This window comes from Benincasa hispida, unplaced genomic scaffold (assembly GCF_009727055.1).
Source record: "Benincasa hispida cultivar B227 unplaced genomic scaffold, ASM972705v1 Contig970, whole genome shotgun sequence".
Taxonomy (NCBI): Eukaryota; Viridiplantae; Streptophyta; class Magnoliopsida; order Cucurbitales; family Cucurbitaceae; genus Benincasa; species Benincasa hispida.
Genome location: NW_024065302.1, coordinates 18,144 through 37,173, shown reverse-complemented (window position 1 = coordinate 37,173; position 19,030 = coordinate 18,144). Strand labels below are relative to the sequence as shown.

Here is a 19,030-nt window from a genome sequence, read left to right as displayed (position 1 = left end):
AATCTGGCCACTCTCACCCATGCAAATCAAAGGACCGCCCTCATAGGCTCGTTCACAACTCACTTAGGATTAAGGTCATGTTACCTATGGTCATCCTAGTGAAATGAAAGTCTCAATTATGAACAAAGTTATGTAACGAGACTAAACATTTCGTGGTCCGATCTTATACAAACTCCTTTGTATATAATATCTTCGTTCGCATGTCTAATATACGAATGATCAGGATCAGATCATTTGTAGCACTTTACAACATTTGTAACACCTACAAAGCGGGTCATACTTGTAGTGTCAGTAGAATAAGATATCCCTCGTTATCCTTATATTACATACCATTTAGGTTATCACTTAAAATACGATCCACTTGTATGTCTCCACATACATGTTTAAATTACAACAATAACCATGGATCTTAGTTTATTAGTTTGTGGTTAATGCAACTAAAATATCAAATATTTCATAGACCGAAGTGAATAAAATATCATATATTATAAATCACATCTTTTTTCTTAATTCCAAGGGACTTTATCTAGATTGTAGATGGAAGGTGGTTGGTAAGGGATAATGAGTGGTTGCGGTATAGACAGGGTGAGGTGTTGAGTCGGGATTTGAATAAAAACTAGATTTTGGGGTCAATTGGATCAAAAACAATTCTTGAATGAGGTATTGAACTCAAGGGATGAATCGAAAAAAAAAAATTTATTGGTGCTAAACTAAAAAAGGGTATCCTGAGCAATTTCAATAATCAAGTTCATTGATATTCCTGATATGGTAGATACTATCACACATACAATCATACTCAATTCGATAGAATTGTTTGATCTTAAAGGAGATCTTCTATAATTTCGCACGTGAGGGGTTATTTCTTGGTTTCGTCAAGTCATTAATAACTTGATTATTTTTAGATAATAGTAGATAGAAACAACGCTTATAAGGAGTCCTATTAAAACCAAGAAATATAGGTCTGCCTGCCATCTACACCAGAATAAATGAAGTTTTCCGAAAAAAACCTGCTAGTGGAGGATTACCTCTTAAGGATAAGAGACATAGGGCTAAAGAGAGAGTCATTCGACACGTACAATTTCTTTTCCGTCTATACGTCCGACAATTTGTACTTGAATTCCCTTTGTACCCGCCTGTTCAGTTAATTCAATAGCTTTTTTCATTGCTTTGCGAAATGAAACTCTATTCTTTAATTGTCCGGCTATAAATTCTGCGAGAATATTAGGGTGTCCATGAGGGTTTCCTATTTTTATAATAGCAATGTTGAGTTTTCGGTTCCTAGAACTCCATTCTTTTTGTACATTCATATGTAATTCTTCGATTTTTCAAGACCCACCTTCTATTTTATTAATAACTTTGGAATCCCATGAAGATTATCACTTGAATAAGATCAATTCTTTTTTGAATCTCGATACGTGCAATTCCCTCAACACCAGAAAATATTCTCATGTTTTTTTGTACATAATTCCGGATACAGTCTCGTATTTTTTTATCTTCTTGTAAACCTTCGGAATATAAGATTCGAATAATCTACCATGATTCTAGGTTGTTTCCTTGAATTCAAAAATATTCCTATTTTCCATTATTCCAATCAATTATAAAAATTCGAAATCAACAAAAACAAAAAAGTGGACTTAACCCATTGAATCAATGACTATATTCACTATTCTGATATTCAAATTCAATAAGGATTTAATTAAAACAGTGGATCTTTTTTATTTCATTTTCATATTTATTTGGACTCCACACACAAGAATCTGTCGATATTTCCAATTAAATCCTTTTGTTTCTAGACATGCTATAGAAAAAAATGGATATTTTTCTTTCTCCATATATAAACGTTTATTCCAAGTAATTGAAACAATTAATAAAAAAAACAACCTTAACATTCAATTGCAATCAATGAAGTCAACTCTTGAAATGCCAGTTATTGACCTGTTAAACAAATAATTTATTGAATAAACTACAAGACAATATTTAAAACATGTCAACAGACAACCTATTATCTCCCAAGAAATCCTATTTGTAGCCTTGGCCAATAATGAATTCAGCTGGATACAAAACATAGCATGTTAAATCGCTATTAAAGTATTAGGAGAAGAGAACACTTCAGATTACTCTATGGCTTTACTAGGAAACTGTAATACAGTAACTGCAGTTAATTACACAGCTTCCTCTTTGTATCTAATAAACTTCAGAGAATGACATTTTCTTTTAGGACATTATCTACTTGAGATGGTAGCAACAAAGCAGATGATTAAACTTCATCATCTCATCTCTGAATCCAAGCAGTAGCTCATTGAAAAGACCCTATGTTCTACAATGGTTGCGGCCGTGCTTGGACTATATAAATGTCATTACCGACCGTGCAGCCTTCAATATCCTGTGGGCAGCCAAACTTGCATTCCAAGAAATAGCCAACAGCACAAAGACGTTGACCTAGCTGTTCACGAAATGTCGGGTTGATAGACAATGGTTTTTTGCTGTAATCTACAGTAGAACGTGTCATTTCTCCATCAGCAGGGCCAGTAGCAAGAACTCTTAGTTCTTCACTGAAGTTTGCAAAGGCCAGTGTTTGTACTAGACCATCAAACTTCCCAGATGAAAGACGCCAGGGCGTGCCACGGGTGCCAGAAGCCAGAGTTTCACCAAGTCCGCAGGCAATCTCAGCCTCAACGGACTTGTCATTTTGGTCAGTTGGGCTGTACGTGTGTAGAACAAATGATAAGTCCGGAGAAAGCATTTCTTGCACCAGTACTGCCATTAAAGCATCCTTCTGAGGTACCCCAGCAGCTCGTCTGCTTAGAACTGCTCTTCGAGTGTATAAAGACGCCCATACTTTGCTTACAGCATTGCTAAAGACAACTGCATTTCGCAAACTTACATTTGGAATTGAATCATAAAGTCCAGCAGCTGACATGCCAGCCAAATCCTCGACATTCGCACTAGAACGGACGATTAAGCGTGCATCTTCAGGAAATATTCTCCCCACATTATCAATTATGTCTTGTGATAATTGCAGAGAGGAAACCAACTCCTGGAGCTGTTTGCAGAGTTCATCTAGTTCCACTCCTACTTTTGCTGTTTCTATTTGTTCCAAAATAGATTTGAACGTTCCCATGGAATTACTTTGAGTGAGTGCCAATTCCATTGAACCAAATGGAATCACTGCACCCGCAGGGACTCGAAACACAGCTGGAATTTGTCGATTTGTAAAACCTGCCAACAAAATTTATTCCTCAATGGCTGGTGGTTATGTGTAATATAATAATATCTGGAATAAATAACATTAACAGTGAGATATGCTCGAAAGTAATTTGAGGACTATTCCATAAATGCATCACATCAGAGTAAAGCAGTTCTGAAGTCTCTCACCGTGCATTAACCAGATAACTAAAATAACAAATGTAACAATTTTTTTGGAACCATTTTTCCTCTCTATCCATTTTTTGCTTTTATATTTTAGTTTGAAATGAAATTTAGCCCAGCTCATCTACAATCATAATTTACAGAACAGAAATCCATTCGCTTCCCTTTCAGGTGAGCAAATAAGGAAAATCTTTGATGTCTGAGAGTCTAAGCTCTAGGGCTCTGGGGCGGGCGTGGATTTTATTAGGACATACACTCAATCATAATTTTTGCTTTAGACTTCATCCAAATTAAGAGACTTTGCAAATAATATAATCGGCAATAACAATTCCCTAACAGAACAAGAAACTTAAGATAATCTAACTTGGGAAAAGGCAATACTAAGGGTATCGGGGCACTGCAATTCCATAACGAAAGTGTTTATGAAATAAATACATACTAGTAACTACAGATTTCACATGAAACCTCTGGGATTAATTATTTCAAAATATATGAAGCAGCAACAAAAATTAACATCATTAGAATATTGATATAGATCTACTGACCTCCCCTATATAAAGAGCGTCTTTTTCTATGGTGTACCTGGATGAAGAGGTACGTACGAATATTCACATCTCTAATGACCTCTCCTTAATTTAATCTTATGTTGTAGTTAACAGAAAATTTCCTTGTGCAGTATGTTAGGACTTCATACCGGTTTCATTTGAGGTGGGAAATATTGAAACTGGAGCATAGTTTCTTCAAATACAAATTTATGATGCATATGATCGCATATAGATTTTTGTTAAGGGAAAAAGGTTAGATTCAAAATGTACTCTTATCAGAGATGGCAGCCAAAGAAGCCAAACGACCACAAGCTGCAGCTTTTGCTCCTGCAATTTGAGCATCTGCATAAGCAAGCGGTACCACTCCAGAAGAAATTCCCTAGCAAGAGTTCAACCGTCGCTAATTAGGAGAAAAATCAATATACTAAGAGAGGGAACAAATTCTGGTGAAGCAATTTTGGAGATCTTTTAAGGAAGGAAGATGTGTCCAAATGCTATCGAGGAATGATTTGACTACAGTATATGAAACCTGTTTCGAGTAGGGAAATCCAGAGGGAGGTAATAAGGGGTCCTCCATACTAGACTTTTCAAAAGTAAACACATATTCATCTGGAGCAGTTCTGGCAGGAAATTTTTCAGTGCTAATAGGAAAATTATCAGTGCTGGAATCTGATGGAGGAAATATATGAACAGCAGTTGCCGATGCTTCCATCCTGCAAATCTCAATAAAAAAACACTTGGTAAAGCATCACCCTACAATCACCATGAATAAGAACATGAACCAAAAAACCATAAGTAGGGGATGAAGAGTAAAGACCTCACAAAGTTCCCGAGAAGTTTCCGCAGAACAGAAATTCTCTCCTCGTCTTCACATGTCACGAATACAACTTTTTCCTACAAAGCCCACACATATTTCATTAGTACCGTACAACAGCATTTGGAAAAGACAATATTATTATAGAGAGGTTGCACTTACTTGTCGAGCCCTTACACCAAGATGAGATAAATGAGGTAGTTCCTGTAGTAGCACAACTCCAGTTATGTTGCTTCCAGCAGCTGTTATCTGCAAATCATCGACTTTAACAACATTGTCTTTTCTCTTCTTTCACGGAGGCACATTGTAATACTACCATCAATATCATAAGAAAGAGGTGACAGACAATAAGGAGACCATTGATCGGGAGAGTAATGGGGGTCATTTAGCTTCAAACCTCTTCATCACCATCAGCTTTGTTAACCATAAGAATAACAGAGCCTTCTACGGATGTTGGAAGAGACCCTGGGACAATCCTCTCAACCTGAAGGCATACTCACAATTACAGATGCACAATGGTAAAACTTCAACAAGTAGGCTTATGTAGATATCTTTATATAATATTTGGTTGCAGGCTAACTATCCAGGATCAATGCATTGCATATTATGTCTCTCAGTAATGTTGTAGGCCTCATCTACTTGGTACTTTATGTAGGTAATGTTCTTTTCCCTTACAGAAACAATTAGGCAGTGAATACGTGTTAATATTTTCCTAACTAATTGAATTCTATATTTTCTTAGCAAATAAAAGAAAAAACCCAAGTAACAAACTTATGAAAGATTGTTAAGATGAGTCAGTATCATTCGAAAAGAATATTAGAATATTAATCATTTCAAATGTTTCATTAATCTTTATATGCTTTTGTTCGGAGTATTCTTGCTTAAGCCTCTAGCCTCTTTAATAGGACTTTGATATTCGGACTAATTAGTATTACAGTATTAGATATAATTAGATGGGAAACCAACTGCTGAATCAGTTGAATAAATTAGAAGGGCACTGGCAAGAAAAATCAGCGACAGAAACAGGTTTGCTTATGCAGTTTAATCTTTGTTTCAGAGCCAAACAAACCAAGGAAGCTTAATCATCAAAAGCATTTTTTTTAATTCTGGATATTGTACAATCTGCAAGTTAATACAGTATCGTATATTTGATCTACAGACTGTACGCTTAACAAATCTTCTTCTTCTTAGCTAAAATTCTTTAAAGGGAAGCAAACAACCAATGACTGGATTATTCTCATCTTACCGACATTGTTGCAGAATTTTCTAGTCTCTAAGATCTGCAAAAGTTTCTTTCCGCTCAAAACAACAGCCTACTACCTCTGATGATAATTGTTTCTTAATATAATTTGAATTAATATATTTTTATGTGAGTTTTATTTCCAATATTATATTATTTTCGGGAAAAAAAAAAAAAGATTCCAATATTATTGTCAAGTTATTTTATTGGCAAGTGCATGGTCAGGTTTAGTTCACGTCATGTAATGGTTGAAGTATCACAATTAAGCTATCTCCAATTTATCAAGCGGCGGGCAGAACTAGCAAAAGCATGACCCAAAATTTTGCTGTTAGCACTGTCAAAGCCGTTCTTTTCAATCCTCACTCTAGCATCTTTCTTCACTACAGAAAATCTTCTATTGCTCAAACGAAGCTCTTTGCCCTAACAAGAGTTCGCTGTCTAGGGCTACAACAATGGTAAACTGTAAGATCCTTTTAGGATCTCCAACTTGCTTTTTTCTTTCTTAAGTATACTCGTGTCTCCTAAAAAATTTAAACTTTAGATACATTACAAGCAAGTTCTAGCTAAGGTATGTGTTTTAATGTGTTAATATGATGAGATAGATTGCAATGTTTGTGACGAGACTCATTAACTTCTTTAACCTCCTCTTTACTTCAATACTTAATTCTTGTAAAACAAATAAATACATGATCACCTGGACAAATGTTCCTTCAACAGATCCTGGCACAAGAACATCCCAGCCCTGCGATCCAAGTGCACTTCTGACTGCTTTCAAAAGAATAGTGCAAAGCTTCGATACCTGAAAAATTACACTAGAGTTTCCCAACAGGCTTCAGCATCAACTCTTGGTCAACGTACAGTAATAAAGAAGAAAATAAAATTACCCAAACCATTATACCTAGCACGAATTTCAGCTTCAGCATATGTCCTCACGCTGTTCGCAGGGATCCCAAATGCTTTTCCAAGCATCTGAAATGAATGCCAATCGAAGATTCTATGTTCCATTATGCACAAGACAAGCTACAATTCCCAACTATGCAACTAGAAGAACCATAAAATCCTCTACAGAAGTCTAAGACAAAGGTTGTTTTTAAAATGGTGATATCCCAAAGAAACTATAGCTATTAATAAATTTACTGTTGCCCACAAAACCACACATTAATTCATTGGTTAAGTTCATTGCTCAGGATGTCGAGGTTACCATCTCATTAAGTAGTTCTTTTGTGTTTATGGTTAATAGATATATTTATACCTGAACTTTCTCAGGGAATATTTGAAGAAGCGCTTCAGAATATTCTTCAGTTAGCCTCCTTGTTCTATCCAGAGTAGCCTTAAGTCTCAATCCCCAAATTTTTTGGCCATCTTCACTTCCTTGATTAGGAAAAGTCGATCACAGAAATGTCAATTGATTCAGAGCTACGAAGCATGAAAACCTTAATTTGGGTATGTCCTCACTAATATAAATAATGCATCCATATTTGTTGGACATATGTTAGACATTGGGTAAACACAATACATACATGTCCAATAATTATTGAATAAATAGAATTCATGTATACGTTAGTTGGATATGTGTTGCACATTTGCTGACCACAATAAAGACATCAGGCAGTTGTGAATACATGATCAACAATATTTGGAACAATTAAGCTAAAGTGTTCAATTTTTTTTTCTTTTTTTTCACTTATTTGACGAAAAGATTTATGGACATGAAAAAAAAAATAGGTGAAATAAAAATAAATTTAAAGTTCTTTTAAGAGATGTTATGGTACATTTTAACATCAGGGCCTATTTGTTTAGATATTAGTAACTAGCTTCTTCAAACTCTTGATGTATTGCAAATTTCATAACATCTTTCACAAGTATCATATACTAGAAAACGATTAAGAAAAACATTATAATAGTTAAAATTAAAAATTAAGAAGTTAAAAAGTTAAAAGTAATCATATATATAGAAAACGCATATTTCAATAAAAGTTAAATTATAAGTTTAGTCCTTGAACTTTCAAGTTTGTGTTCAATAGGCCCTTGAGCTTTGAAAAGTATCTAAAAAGTCCTTGAGCTTTCAATTTTGCAAGTAATAGGTCCTTAAAATTTAAAAATGTCTTATAGATCCCTAAATCTTCAGTTTTGTGTCTTATAAGTCCATGACATATTTGTTGTTTCTTAAATCTTATAGATTTATTAAACATTAAACTGAATTTTGTCTAATAGGACATTAAACTTTCAAATTTGTTATACAATAGATTCATGAATTTTAGAAATTGTCAAATAGGTCAAAAACCTATTAGACACAAATTTACAAGTTTCAGGACTAATTTATGATTTAATCTTTAATTCAATGTTCTTTTTCCAAATAACAAATAAATAAATAAACAGTAAGTCCATTTTCTGATCTTGTCAATTTTAAGCAGAAAGAAGAAACCTACTCTTCTTTTATGTTATGCTAAGGCAACAGTTACCTTCTCTTTCAGCGAGACCTCTCTCCTTCCAAGCACCAATCTCATTTACAATAGCCACACACTCTTCTGGCTTCCAACCAGATAAACCCAACTGATGAGCACCAGAAATAAGGGCATCCAGTGGATCATTCCAACAGCTTACATTCTTTGACTTCACATTTTCTGCCAGCCAATCAGCACCCCTTGTTGCCTCCAGCACATTTAGGAATCTAATAACATCAGTGATAATTAGAGACCATCGGAATAAATCAACTTTCAGCTGACCTCCACCTAGAATATACTAGGGAAGTGATACTAAACAAAAGCAATTATAGTGATAATTAGAGACCATCCGATTAAATAAACTCAGTTTCTAGCCTCCTAGAGCTAACATCAAAATGTTTACCAAAAATGCCTTCAGAAGTTTCAAGAAATTAGGATGGCTGAAAATGGGAAGAAAGATCCAAAAGATACCTATGCTTAAAAACAATAAAAAGTTCACACTTGTAGGAGTCTACTGCCTCTTCCAACTATGGTCAACCTTATCACCACTGCCACATATTTCCTAGCAAATTATCTAAGATAGATGCTTTACAAACAATTCAATTCAACATGCACTGCAGGCCTCTATAATATACAAGAAAAAGGCTCTAGGAAGCCTGAAAATATGTACCTGCTAAGAAGAACAAATAAGTAGTCCTCAAGCCCAATCTCACAAAGGCGCCACTGTACTTGCACAAAATAAGACCTGTAAAGAACTCTAACTTGATTGATTTTATAAATAGATACTTCAAATTATCTTACTTTTTGTCGCATGGCTATTGCAGTATCAGAAGCATCATTTCGTAAGCCACTTTCAAGACCTCTTACGAGTATTTCTCTCAAAGCATTCAAGGACTGGATGGTTTTGAAAACCAGGTCAGTGCCTTGGTTTTGGGAAGAACTACCCAACTCGTCTGCAGCATCCAAGTTCTGGAAATAAAATACCATCCTTTCATACTCAGCCTAGTTATCTAAAGATTCTCTACCAAACATCTAAAGAAGAAAAAAGAACAAAAAGTCGTGGTGTGAATCTAGTCTTATTCAACTGCATCTAGCACTAAGAGGGGATAAAAAGAAAGGGGAAAAAATATATATATATACATATATATATAAATTTTAAAAAATAATTTGAAAAAAAAAAACAGAAAAAGCAAGAAAATGGAGGGCCTTGACGTCCTACCAAATTTATTAAAATGATGCAATGCCCCACATCTAAAAATCAGCAACGAGATTATGGAGAAAATAATTATCTATAAATGAGAAAAGATAATGTACAAGAACTGGAGAAATATCTATATATTAGTGAATTCTTGGACCAAAGTTGTTTGGAACCCAAAAGACTAAAGAAGATTAATATTCGCATCACGTTTTTGCTCAGTTTGTTATGTTTTAAGGCAAAAATGAGGATCAAAATTACATTTTTTTTTCCTATTAATCCTATGTGTGGAAATTGTTGGCAGGCTTCATCCCGATCTTTCAATATCCACTAGGTGTTCAAAAATAATTCCAGAAAAAAAAAAAAAAAAAAAAAAAAAAAACCCTCTTCAGCTCCTATGCGGTACAAAGTTCATCTCTAAGTTAAGTTGGTTAGATTCGTACTGTCAAACCACTAGATCAAGAATTTGGTGCAACAAAACCAAAGGATTTTTGAAGATAAGTTCCTTGCATGGAGTGAGAATATAGAATTAGCTAAATGTAAATTAAGTTCACGGTGTTCACTATCTCCATTTTTGTTCATGTTAATGCCAACCATCTTGATTAAACAATTGGCATGTAAACTGAAAGCAGGGACCACATAACCATTTTTCTAAACCTCATGAGTTAAAGTGTTGAGTTTGAAAACGGAAAAACCCATCCCACATGCAACCAAACCCAAACCTCATGACCAAACTGTACTTTTTTCTGCAAGTATTTATTTCTTTAAGTTTTCTTGTGAAAATTGTCAATTGGAGAATTGAAAGCTCATATGCATATGAGAAGAAAATGCTGCAACTGATAATATCTTAAACAAGAGTAAAAAAGATAATTGCATTTTCGTTAATCACTTTTTCCATTAAATTTATATAAAAAAAAAATTTAACATGAAAGACATGTTCATGTTTCCTATAAAAACAAAAACAAAAACAAAAAACAAAAAAACAAAAAGAAAACACAAACAAATTTAACATGACAAAATATCACCTTTTTGCACTCCAAAAAGTTGGCAAGAGCCGACAAGCCATGTCCATCAAGAGACTCTTTGATTGATTCAAGTTGTTCTGCAAGGCTGAAAATAGCACAAATTTCTCATTTGCAGAAAGAGTATTGGTTTTAAATTTTCACTTTAAGTTGACTCATCATAAAGACATGTTACAGGATTTCAACAAACTTGTTTAAAGAAGGGAAAAGGTATATATCTTATCCCCAAGTTGAAACAAAATTTTACGTTGAACTATTCTCAGGGTTTGTAAAAATTTTCATATTAGTTATCAAGTTTTAATTTGACAGATTGAGCACTGAAGATGTAGCCTATCAGTCACAAAACAGTGTTTTTGATATCGATACAAGATCATTATAATGTATGAGAGAGAGAGAGTGCATAATATGAAGAATATATTTGTTTGACCCCATTCTCATTCTAAAAAAAAATGTGAATTCTAATAAAAGCACTGTCAGCCCTCATAACTACTTAGGCTGTAAATGTGAAAGTTCGCCCTGATGATATTTGATCTCAAAGATTTGGCATGGATCACTCTTGATCTTTTCTGTGAAAAAAATTATCTGAATTCTGTACATGTTTCATTTTCTTGTTGCCAGACATGACATTGTTATAGCCCTAAGTGGCTAGAGGAGATAATCCTCCCAGAATCAAGCTTTAGAATCTTTACGATGAATCAAGTAGTATAAGAAATGAGAGGGAACTCCTATGTATAGGGAAGTAACACAAAAGATAGCAAAAAGGGTATTAACCTAATTTACCCTAATTTTGTGTTAAGCCTCCCATTATCCACGCCTATGTTAGAAAGGGTAAGAAATGGATTTCTCCAGATGGTTGGTTAGTGAAAAGGGGCCACCATACAAGGGAGGGAAGGGTGGTCCAAGGTGGTGGCCTATTTATGTTTTTTTTTTTTTTTTTTTGGGATAAAGAAACAATTCATTGAATAAAATAAATATGGTAAACCCTTACACAACTGACCTATAGGTGATTACATGAAATCTCTCCAATTGGAAAGAAAAAAAGATAAACTATAGTGACCAGTGAGTAAAAGGAGAGAACCATAGATGGCCTATTTATGTTGCTTTCCGTTATTTGCCTTTCTTTAATGATTTTGTTATATTTTGAGTAGAGTGAGACTCTTGGGAGAGAACCAACCCTCTCAGTTTGGCTGGAGGATATTTTGTTAATGAAAGTTTGTCCTCCAGTGCCTTTCCATTGTAATTCAGCAAGAGCTTCATTAATAGAAGGAAAGTAAGGAAAATTACCTTACATTCTCCCTACATAAACTTCCTAATACATTGTTGTCCTCTATTACATCCATGAGATAAGGGGAAGATATGGCAAGCACATACCACAATCAAGGAAAAGTTTTTCAAGTATAATTTAGTTGTTAAAGCTAGAGTTTTACTCAAAGAGGAGGATCTCCAAGTTGCTTGAGTTACTTTAGATATTTTACTATATTTTCTTAAAGTATTAAATACTATTTCTATTTCAATTTTCTAACTTCTATCAAATTGGTGTCAGAGCATCGGTTTTAGCCATAGATGACAGAAATCTAAGTGGCTTGAATGCATGTAATAGAAAGAAATATGCCAACTAATCCATTTCATACATATCACAGTACATGTAGCACATCAAACATAAACATCTAAGAAAGCCTAGATGAAGGAAGGCAAGTAATGGGATTCTTTATCTGACCTCCCAGCATTGAAGAAATCTTTCAATTCTTGGTAGAATATTTTGAACTGCTCTATAAAGGCTTCACTATATTCTCCAGGGTTTTTGGTTATCCTTGTAAGCATTGCTTCTGTGGCAATTAAGTCCTCTGGACCAGCATTGCGATGAAGCTTGTTTTGTATTGTATGTTTGATTTCTTGCTGAAATGTGAAACTTCAATAAAAAACATAGAAACCGTACACTCTAATGAACCAATACGTATCACTAGTGAAAGAAAAATCCATTTCACTGACATTTACAGGTCTTCAGTGTATTACCTTGAGATCATGAGGAATATCATTCCGATGAGCAATATCTCGTATACGTGTTAATGGAACAGATGCAGTAAATTCTGATTTAAAAGATGGCAAACATGGATGAATTTTTCGGACAATGAGGGCTACCTGAATATGAAAAGAAAAGAAAACAGTTTTTAGCTGAGAAAAGCAAAGTCAAAAAGCAAGAACAGAGTCAGTAATTGAAGCATAATTAAACTGTGAAATGCCTACCAAAAAAATGTAAAAAGTGATGAGTATATGACTGGATGCGAGTGTTAAAAGGTCATCAATGCCTTTTCTTTCTAATAGAAAATGGAGCTTTCATAAATGAAAGAAAACAAAAGCCTAGAAAAAGAGAAAACAATACATAATCTTTTCTTTTAACAGTGTTTCATTGATGAAATGAAAATCACACATTTGTTGTGTGTAACTTAACAAAATATCAAATTTTTACTATCCAAAAAGAATAATTTCAGAAGTACTATTTTTCAAAATATCATTTATTTTTAATCAATAATATGGTTTTTGTACAAACAAGGTATTGTTTTTTTCCTTTTCCTTTATTAATTTGAGTTAGTTCAAAGTCATTTTCTATTTTTTAATTTTTCTTTTAATGCTATGCTAATTTGGTATCGATTTTGACAAAAAACCAACGCAAACCAACCAGCTTACACCTTAACCCAAACACGCTCCCTTCTAGATTGCACTTTGAACTGGGAATTTCGTTTGAGCCCGTTTCAAGGGCTCAAATGAAAAAAGGCCCATATTAAGGTTTTTTTACCTTTTGCTTACATCATCACATGGTAAAATTACTACAACCCTCTAAAGCACGTGTGGTGGCCCTCGACACTCAATCCTCGCTACTAACTCTTGCCCCTCTCGATCCTCAATCTCACTCTCCCTATTAGTGACACTTGCTCTCACTCTTGTTCTCATTACTCGTTCATGCTTGATAGTTTTAAATTTGGACAGACATATAAAGTTTCATTTCTTCTTTCTTGTAATGTATGAAACGGAAAATAGAGGGTAAAATTCACGAAATATTATCCTCCAAGTTCGAGAAATAGAGGGTAAAATTTGCGAAAATAGAGGGTAAAACAAACAAGTTAGTAGTAGAAGTAGACCACCTGGGGAGAAATATCTTTCTTGGAGGACAATCGTTCTAATTCACGAAATATAATCCTAGAAATTTCAGCATGCCTATTTGGCCTGTGATGACCTCCATCTTCAAAACAAGGGATTTGGCCTGTATTTATCCACTGAACAAGAATGATTTTGAGAATATAGTACGGAAGAAAAAAAATTGATAAATAAAACAATGCATTGAAGAAAACCTTGAGGTAGATAGCAGAATATATCAATGACTCCAGGCAATCCTCAGTATGCACATTTTCAACTAATAATTCACGCACAACTTCAAGCTGCACAAGTAAAAGTAGGAAAATATATCAGGAGTATAGTTTTTGATAATTTTGTCAAAATGAAGTTGATGGTAAATTCTGATCAATGCCAAAAATACACCAATGACTCTCTTTTCATTTCAATTTAGGGGTGGATTATCAACTAAAAGTCTGCTTACAGGCTTAGCCTACTACGCTGTTGCTGGATATACTGGATTAGCCAGTTTGTTAGCGGCTTAAAAGAACCTTTTTTTTTCCTTTTGAAAGAAACACTTATCGTTGATGTAGCAAAAAATTATAAACAAAATCCAGTACCAATTGAAGTTTACAAGAAGCCATCCTAATTAGTGTTAATCACCGAAGGCATTGTCTATAGAGACCCAAAAAGAACAATAGAACTTAGTTACCCAGTTCTTTAACTTACTGTCGCATCAAATAGTCTTTCCTTTCCAACCATAAGCTCCTTATTCAATTGCATTTACCACAGCTTTCGGCTATTTCTTTAAGCTTCGAGTGTGACTGCAGGCTAATTGAAACTTTATAGTTTTAACCCACCAACTTGCTCAAGTACAGCTATCATAACCAACACAAACATCAAGCATCCATAACCACAGATTTTGACTATACCTTTAGGTTTGGCCAAGATATGCCCCTCATCCAAGCCAAGCCAACTTAGCGTCTCCTAAGCCATTGCAATCCACTGTGTCCCCAGCTTGGCCAGAAGAAAGATTGGCAAGATGTGCCACTCTTCACCTGCTTGAAAAGGCCAAGCCAACTTAGCGTCTCCTAAGCCATTGCAATCCACCGTGTCCCCAGCTTGGCCAGAAGAAAGATTGGCAAGATGTGCCACTCTTCACCTGCTTGAAAAGGTAGGCTCAGAACTTCAACGTAACCTTCAAACTATAAGTCAAGCTGGCACAGATTCTTTGCCTCTTCATTATTAATCAAAAACTTGGTACAAACTAGTTCCTGTGATCAAGAACCATTAAGGCAGAAGTTTCACACAGTCAAGCTACATCCATATCTCTTTCCATCAAACTAATGATCACTCCATTCTATAAATAATGCTTCCGTCCCCAAAGAAGTCAGCTATGCAACATCAATCTCTAAACTCTCTTGTCATCGATCCATAAAAACTGAAACTCCTCCATTCATTTGATCGTCAGAGTTCCTTTAGCAAGCACCAATCACCATAAATACGTGATCCAAATCTCTCAAGCCTCTTCTGATTTGCAGATGACCAAAACAGTCAAAGTAGGCCCAATACAGGCAACGTCTCTAAGAAAAACTAAGTATTCATCTCGTTCATCAATATTCATCTTGTCATACTTTTCAGATTCTAGCAATCTCATTATACCACCATCCTTTCAAACATACCAGAGCTTCCAACCACCAAAATGTTCAACAACCAACTACCTTGCATTTTCAATCTAAAAGGAGGTGTCGAGCATCATTACTCATAATCCAAATGATTGTTACCTAGGCACCCCAGTCAGGTAAGACTAAAATGGTAGTGCTCTTTGAGACATTGTAAGAAATGTGCAGTCATCTAAACGCCTTAGAAAAAGAAATCTCCTCTCTTTTTTCCTTCCTTCCATTTAAAAAGCATTCTCAATAATAGAAATTCAAAAGGAAACATCGTCAAAACCCATCTAGCATTGTTGAAGGAGACGCCATGAACCACCATCAAGACAGGCTTGATCCAAGCACTTGATCTACTCAACTTAACTGTATGACCATTCTGGTAGAAGAAAATCACTAATCGAAGAAATTGCAACATCCTCTCAAAAGTCAAATGCATGAGTCCAAAAAGGCCATGCAGGATGATTCTGCAGACTTCCTCAAGTGAACGTGTCCTAGAGCAAGAATGAGATGACCAATAAACAGTTCGAAAAGATTGATGTATGAGGCAAAAAGAAGTCAGTCATCAATACCATGACATGACCAAATTCCCTTTCATCTCAGCCATTAGCAGGACCGAGCTAACTCCAAGGTTCTCTGCTCCGAAATTTAATTAGCTCTAACATGGGTCAAATCAAATGACCCTATAACCATCTTGTCAATTATTGTCAATAAGTAGCACTCCTTGCATTCCTTTAGAAGGCAGAAATGCATTAAATTGTCTCCATCTTCACTAAAAGCTTTAAAGGCCCAATACTCCCTTGGTTCAACCACTTGAAATAGGATTATATCAAAGATTTCATCACAATCTATATTCTATTCTAAAGTTCTACTAAGGTATTTTCTTTTCTTTTTTTTTTCATTTCAACCGAGGTAACAATATCTTTCATCGAAATTATGAAACTCTTTATTTATATAAGAGGAAAAACATTGTAAAATTTTTATTTATTTTATATTTCTATCATGCTTAGCAATGTTTAGTCATACCATTTTTTTTTTAATTTGTAAAATATTTTTAATTCAATTTGAGGATTAGGCTTATACTGCCTCGCCTACGGAGAAACCTCAATGCTGCCTTTTGCCTTTAAAAACATTGTGTTGACCAGCATGATTAGTCTAACTATGCAAAAGAAACCTACTTAGATCGCCTCATTGTTAGATTATCTCTCCTCCAAATTCACATAATTACAGTGACTGTTTCAGAATTTTCATCACCAAAAGGTGCATCAGAATCACCAACATATCCAACACTCCGTTAGAAGCCAGGTTGTTTTCCAAAAAAGAAGAATAAAGAAAGAAGAAACGAGATAGACTAGAGAAAGGCATAAAGATCATGAGACATCCACATAAATTAGCTAAACTCGATATAAATGAAAAAGAATGACGGGTCTGATAAAATACCTTTCTCCGCCAATTCCTGGCATTTTTATCTCCTTCTACCAACTGTAAAGCTAACCCCTCAAGACCAAAAGTGTTCCAAATCCTCTCAGATTCTCGGTTGTGATGTTCATTAGATCTCATAAATGAGATTTCCTTCCCTTTCCACTGCCCAACAAAAGGACTGGCCTCATCTTCAACCAAAGATCCATTGCCAGCTTCAACATCCTTGTCTTTTTCATCTCCTTCGTTGGTCCCCGTCACATCAAAAGGCAAGGCTTCATCTCCTTTGTTGACCCCTTTTCTATCCACTGGCAACATTCCATTTCTTTCTTCGATGATCTTCGCATCCACAGGCAACGGTCCATCTCCATTAATCTCCTCTCCTTTCAGTGGCAACATTTTCTCTCCTTCACTAACCTCCTCTACATCCAAAGGTAACATTTCCACAGCCTCCCCAGTTTTATTCCATTGATAAACTAAGCTAAATTTCCCTGCCTTAGGCAGCTGGAGAACCCGGTTATCTCCAGATTCCCAGACCACACTCCCATCCTTCCCTAGAATGACAAACTTGAATTCCACTCGTTCATTCCCTCTGAGCTTTAAATCACAAACCCACCCGTCCTTACTCCAATTCAGAAGAGTATAATTCTTCCATGAACCCAATTCTTCAGTCGACCCTAGTATTACTACAGACTCCCCAAATTCAACTTGGTGGGCCAACCTCACCTTCAGAAGGACCTTCCCGCCACTTCCCAGTTTCCCAGTCATCTTTTGCTCTTCATCTTCCCTGTTAAAGCCCAACACCATTTCGTGATCAAATAGCTGAAATATTTGGGTTAATCGGAAGAACCAATAAAAGAAAACCTCAAAAGAATCAATCCTAATCAAAAGAAAAAAAAGAAGAAAAACTGCCCACTTAACCTGATAGTTTCTTGAGAAGCAGAGGAAACCCCACAAACGATCTGCCTGTTATGATTACAAACAGAAGAGAGAAACCCAAGTTGGGAAAAAATAGTTAAACGAAAGGGGTTTTTCCCACATTGCAGCTGGTGATGGCGGTGGCAATTCAAAGAACATGGGAGTGGGAATCTGTTAGAAGTTAGAAAGCAATTGGGAAAACGAATGGAAACCATTATTCCTGAAAGGAGAGAAGAAGAATCACTCGTATCACTACAAGCATTCCCAATTCAACAGGACTGATTGCTTCAAGAGAGAGAGAGAGAGAGAGAAAGAAAGTGAGATTTCAGTCGATTGATGGTACTTCCAAGTTGCCAATGAATGGAAGATATTTTAAAATTTATGAGGTAATCAATCCCCAGAATGAATCCCACCTTAGCCACGTGAAATTAAGTAGAAATACGAAACTGATAATAATAATAATTATGCTATCTTTTATCAGAATTGAAGTAAAAGACAAGCATACACAAGACAGAGCTATCAGCCAAAGAGGAAATGAAAAGACTCTTCGAAAATCCCAAGCCGTCGGTCTACTTCTTCTTCTTCTATAAGGCGACGCATGTGCTCAGACGTTGCTTTTCCTTTGGGTGATGTCGTGAGGATGATGATGAAGAAGCAGCTATCAACCGCAGAAACAATTTACAGCAACCTGCAGCCTTCCAGTCATCTGTGATCTGATCTCTCATATGAATTGGGAAAAAAAACACCTTTTTGGAACTTTTTTTTTTTTTTAATTTTTTCCTCGTGTTGGCTTCTCTTCTTTCAACCGTATTTTTATAGAACTTTTAGCAAAAGAAGGTTTGTACGTGATTTTGGCTGTCGTTCGACTCGTTCCCATGTAGCTCAATAAAGTTCTCAAGTTTTTTACTTTTTACTTTTTTATTTTCTTATGAAGAATGTATTATATTTCAATTGGAATGAGCCAAATTCGTCCCAGATCCAACTTTAAATTAGGAGTGTATATAGATTGGATTGGATTGAAAGATTTTTTAGACCCAATTCAATTGTTTAGTTTGTAAATTTCTTCTATCCAAATAACTCTTAAAGAAGAATTAGAGTGTATGTCACAATTTGAGACAAAATAAGAATTATAGCAACTCATGTGACATGCACATGGCCACAATTTTCGCCACAAATTTCTTAATCCCTGATTTGCCCTTGCCTTGTTGTAGATGTTGTTGTTAATGAAACTACAAATACCAGGTAATTCCAAAATAGAAAACAGGGTCGAGATACGGGGTAATTATTGA

The 19,030-nt window shown here is 35.2% G+C and overlaps 1 protein-coding gene across 1 annotated transcript; it reads right to left on the bottom strand.

The window, feature by feature from the left end:
* Positions 1-1,930: 1,930 nt before the first annotated feature.
* On the bottom strand, positions 1,931-18,237 carry LOC120070148 (phosphoglucan, water dikinase, chloroplastic). Its single transcript, XM_039022002.1, has 19 exons — positions 17,745-18,237; positions 16,845-17,610; positions 13,977-14,063; positions 13,770-13,901; positions 12,643-12,768; positions 12,347-12,525; positions 10,633-10,717; positions 9,214-9,381; positions 9,083-9,135; positions 8,431-8,639; positions 7,221-7,339; positions 6,867-6,937; positions 6,663-6,780; positions 5,126-5,212; positions 4,891-4,977; positions 4,732-4,808; positions 4,444-4,627; positions 4,185-4,293; positions 1,931-3,219 (listed from the first exon to the last, which is right to left on the bottom strand). Exons 1-19 carry the CDS (start codon positions 17,954-17,956, stop codon positions 2,318-2,320), a joined length of 3,771 nt encoding a protein of 1,256 aa, XP_038877930.1. The 5' UTR covers positions 17,957-18,237; the 3' UTR covers positions 1,931-2,317.
* Between the last annotated feature and the right edge of the window lie 793 nt (positions 18,238-19,030).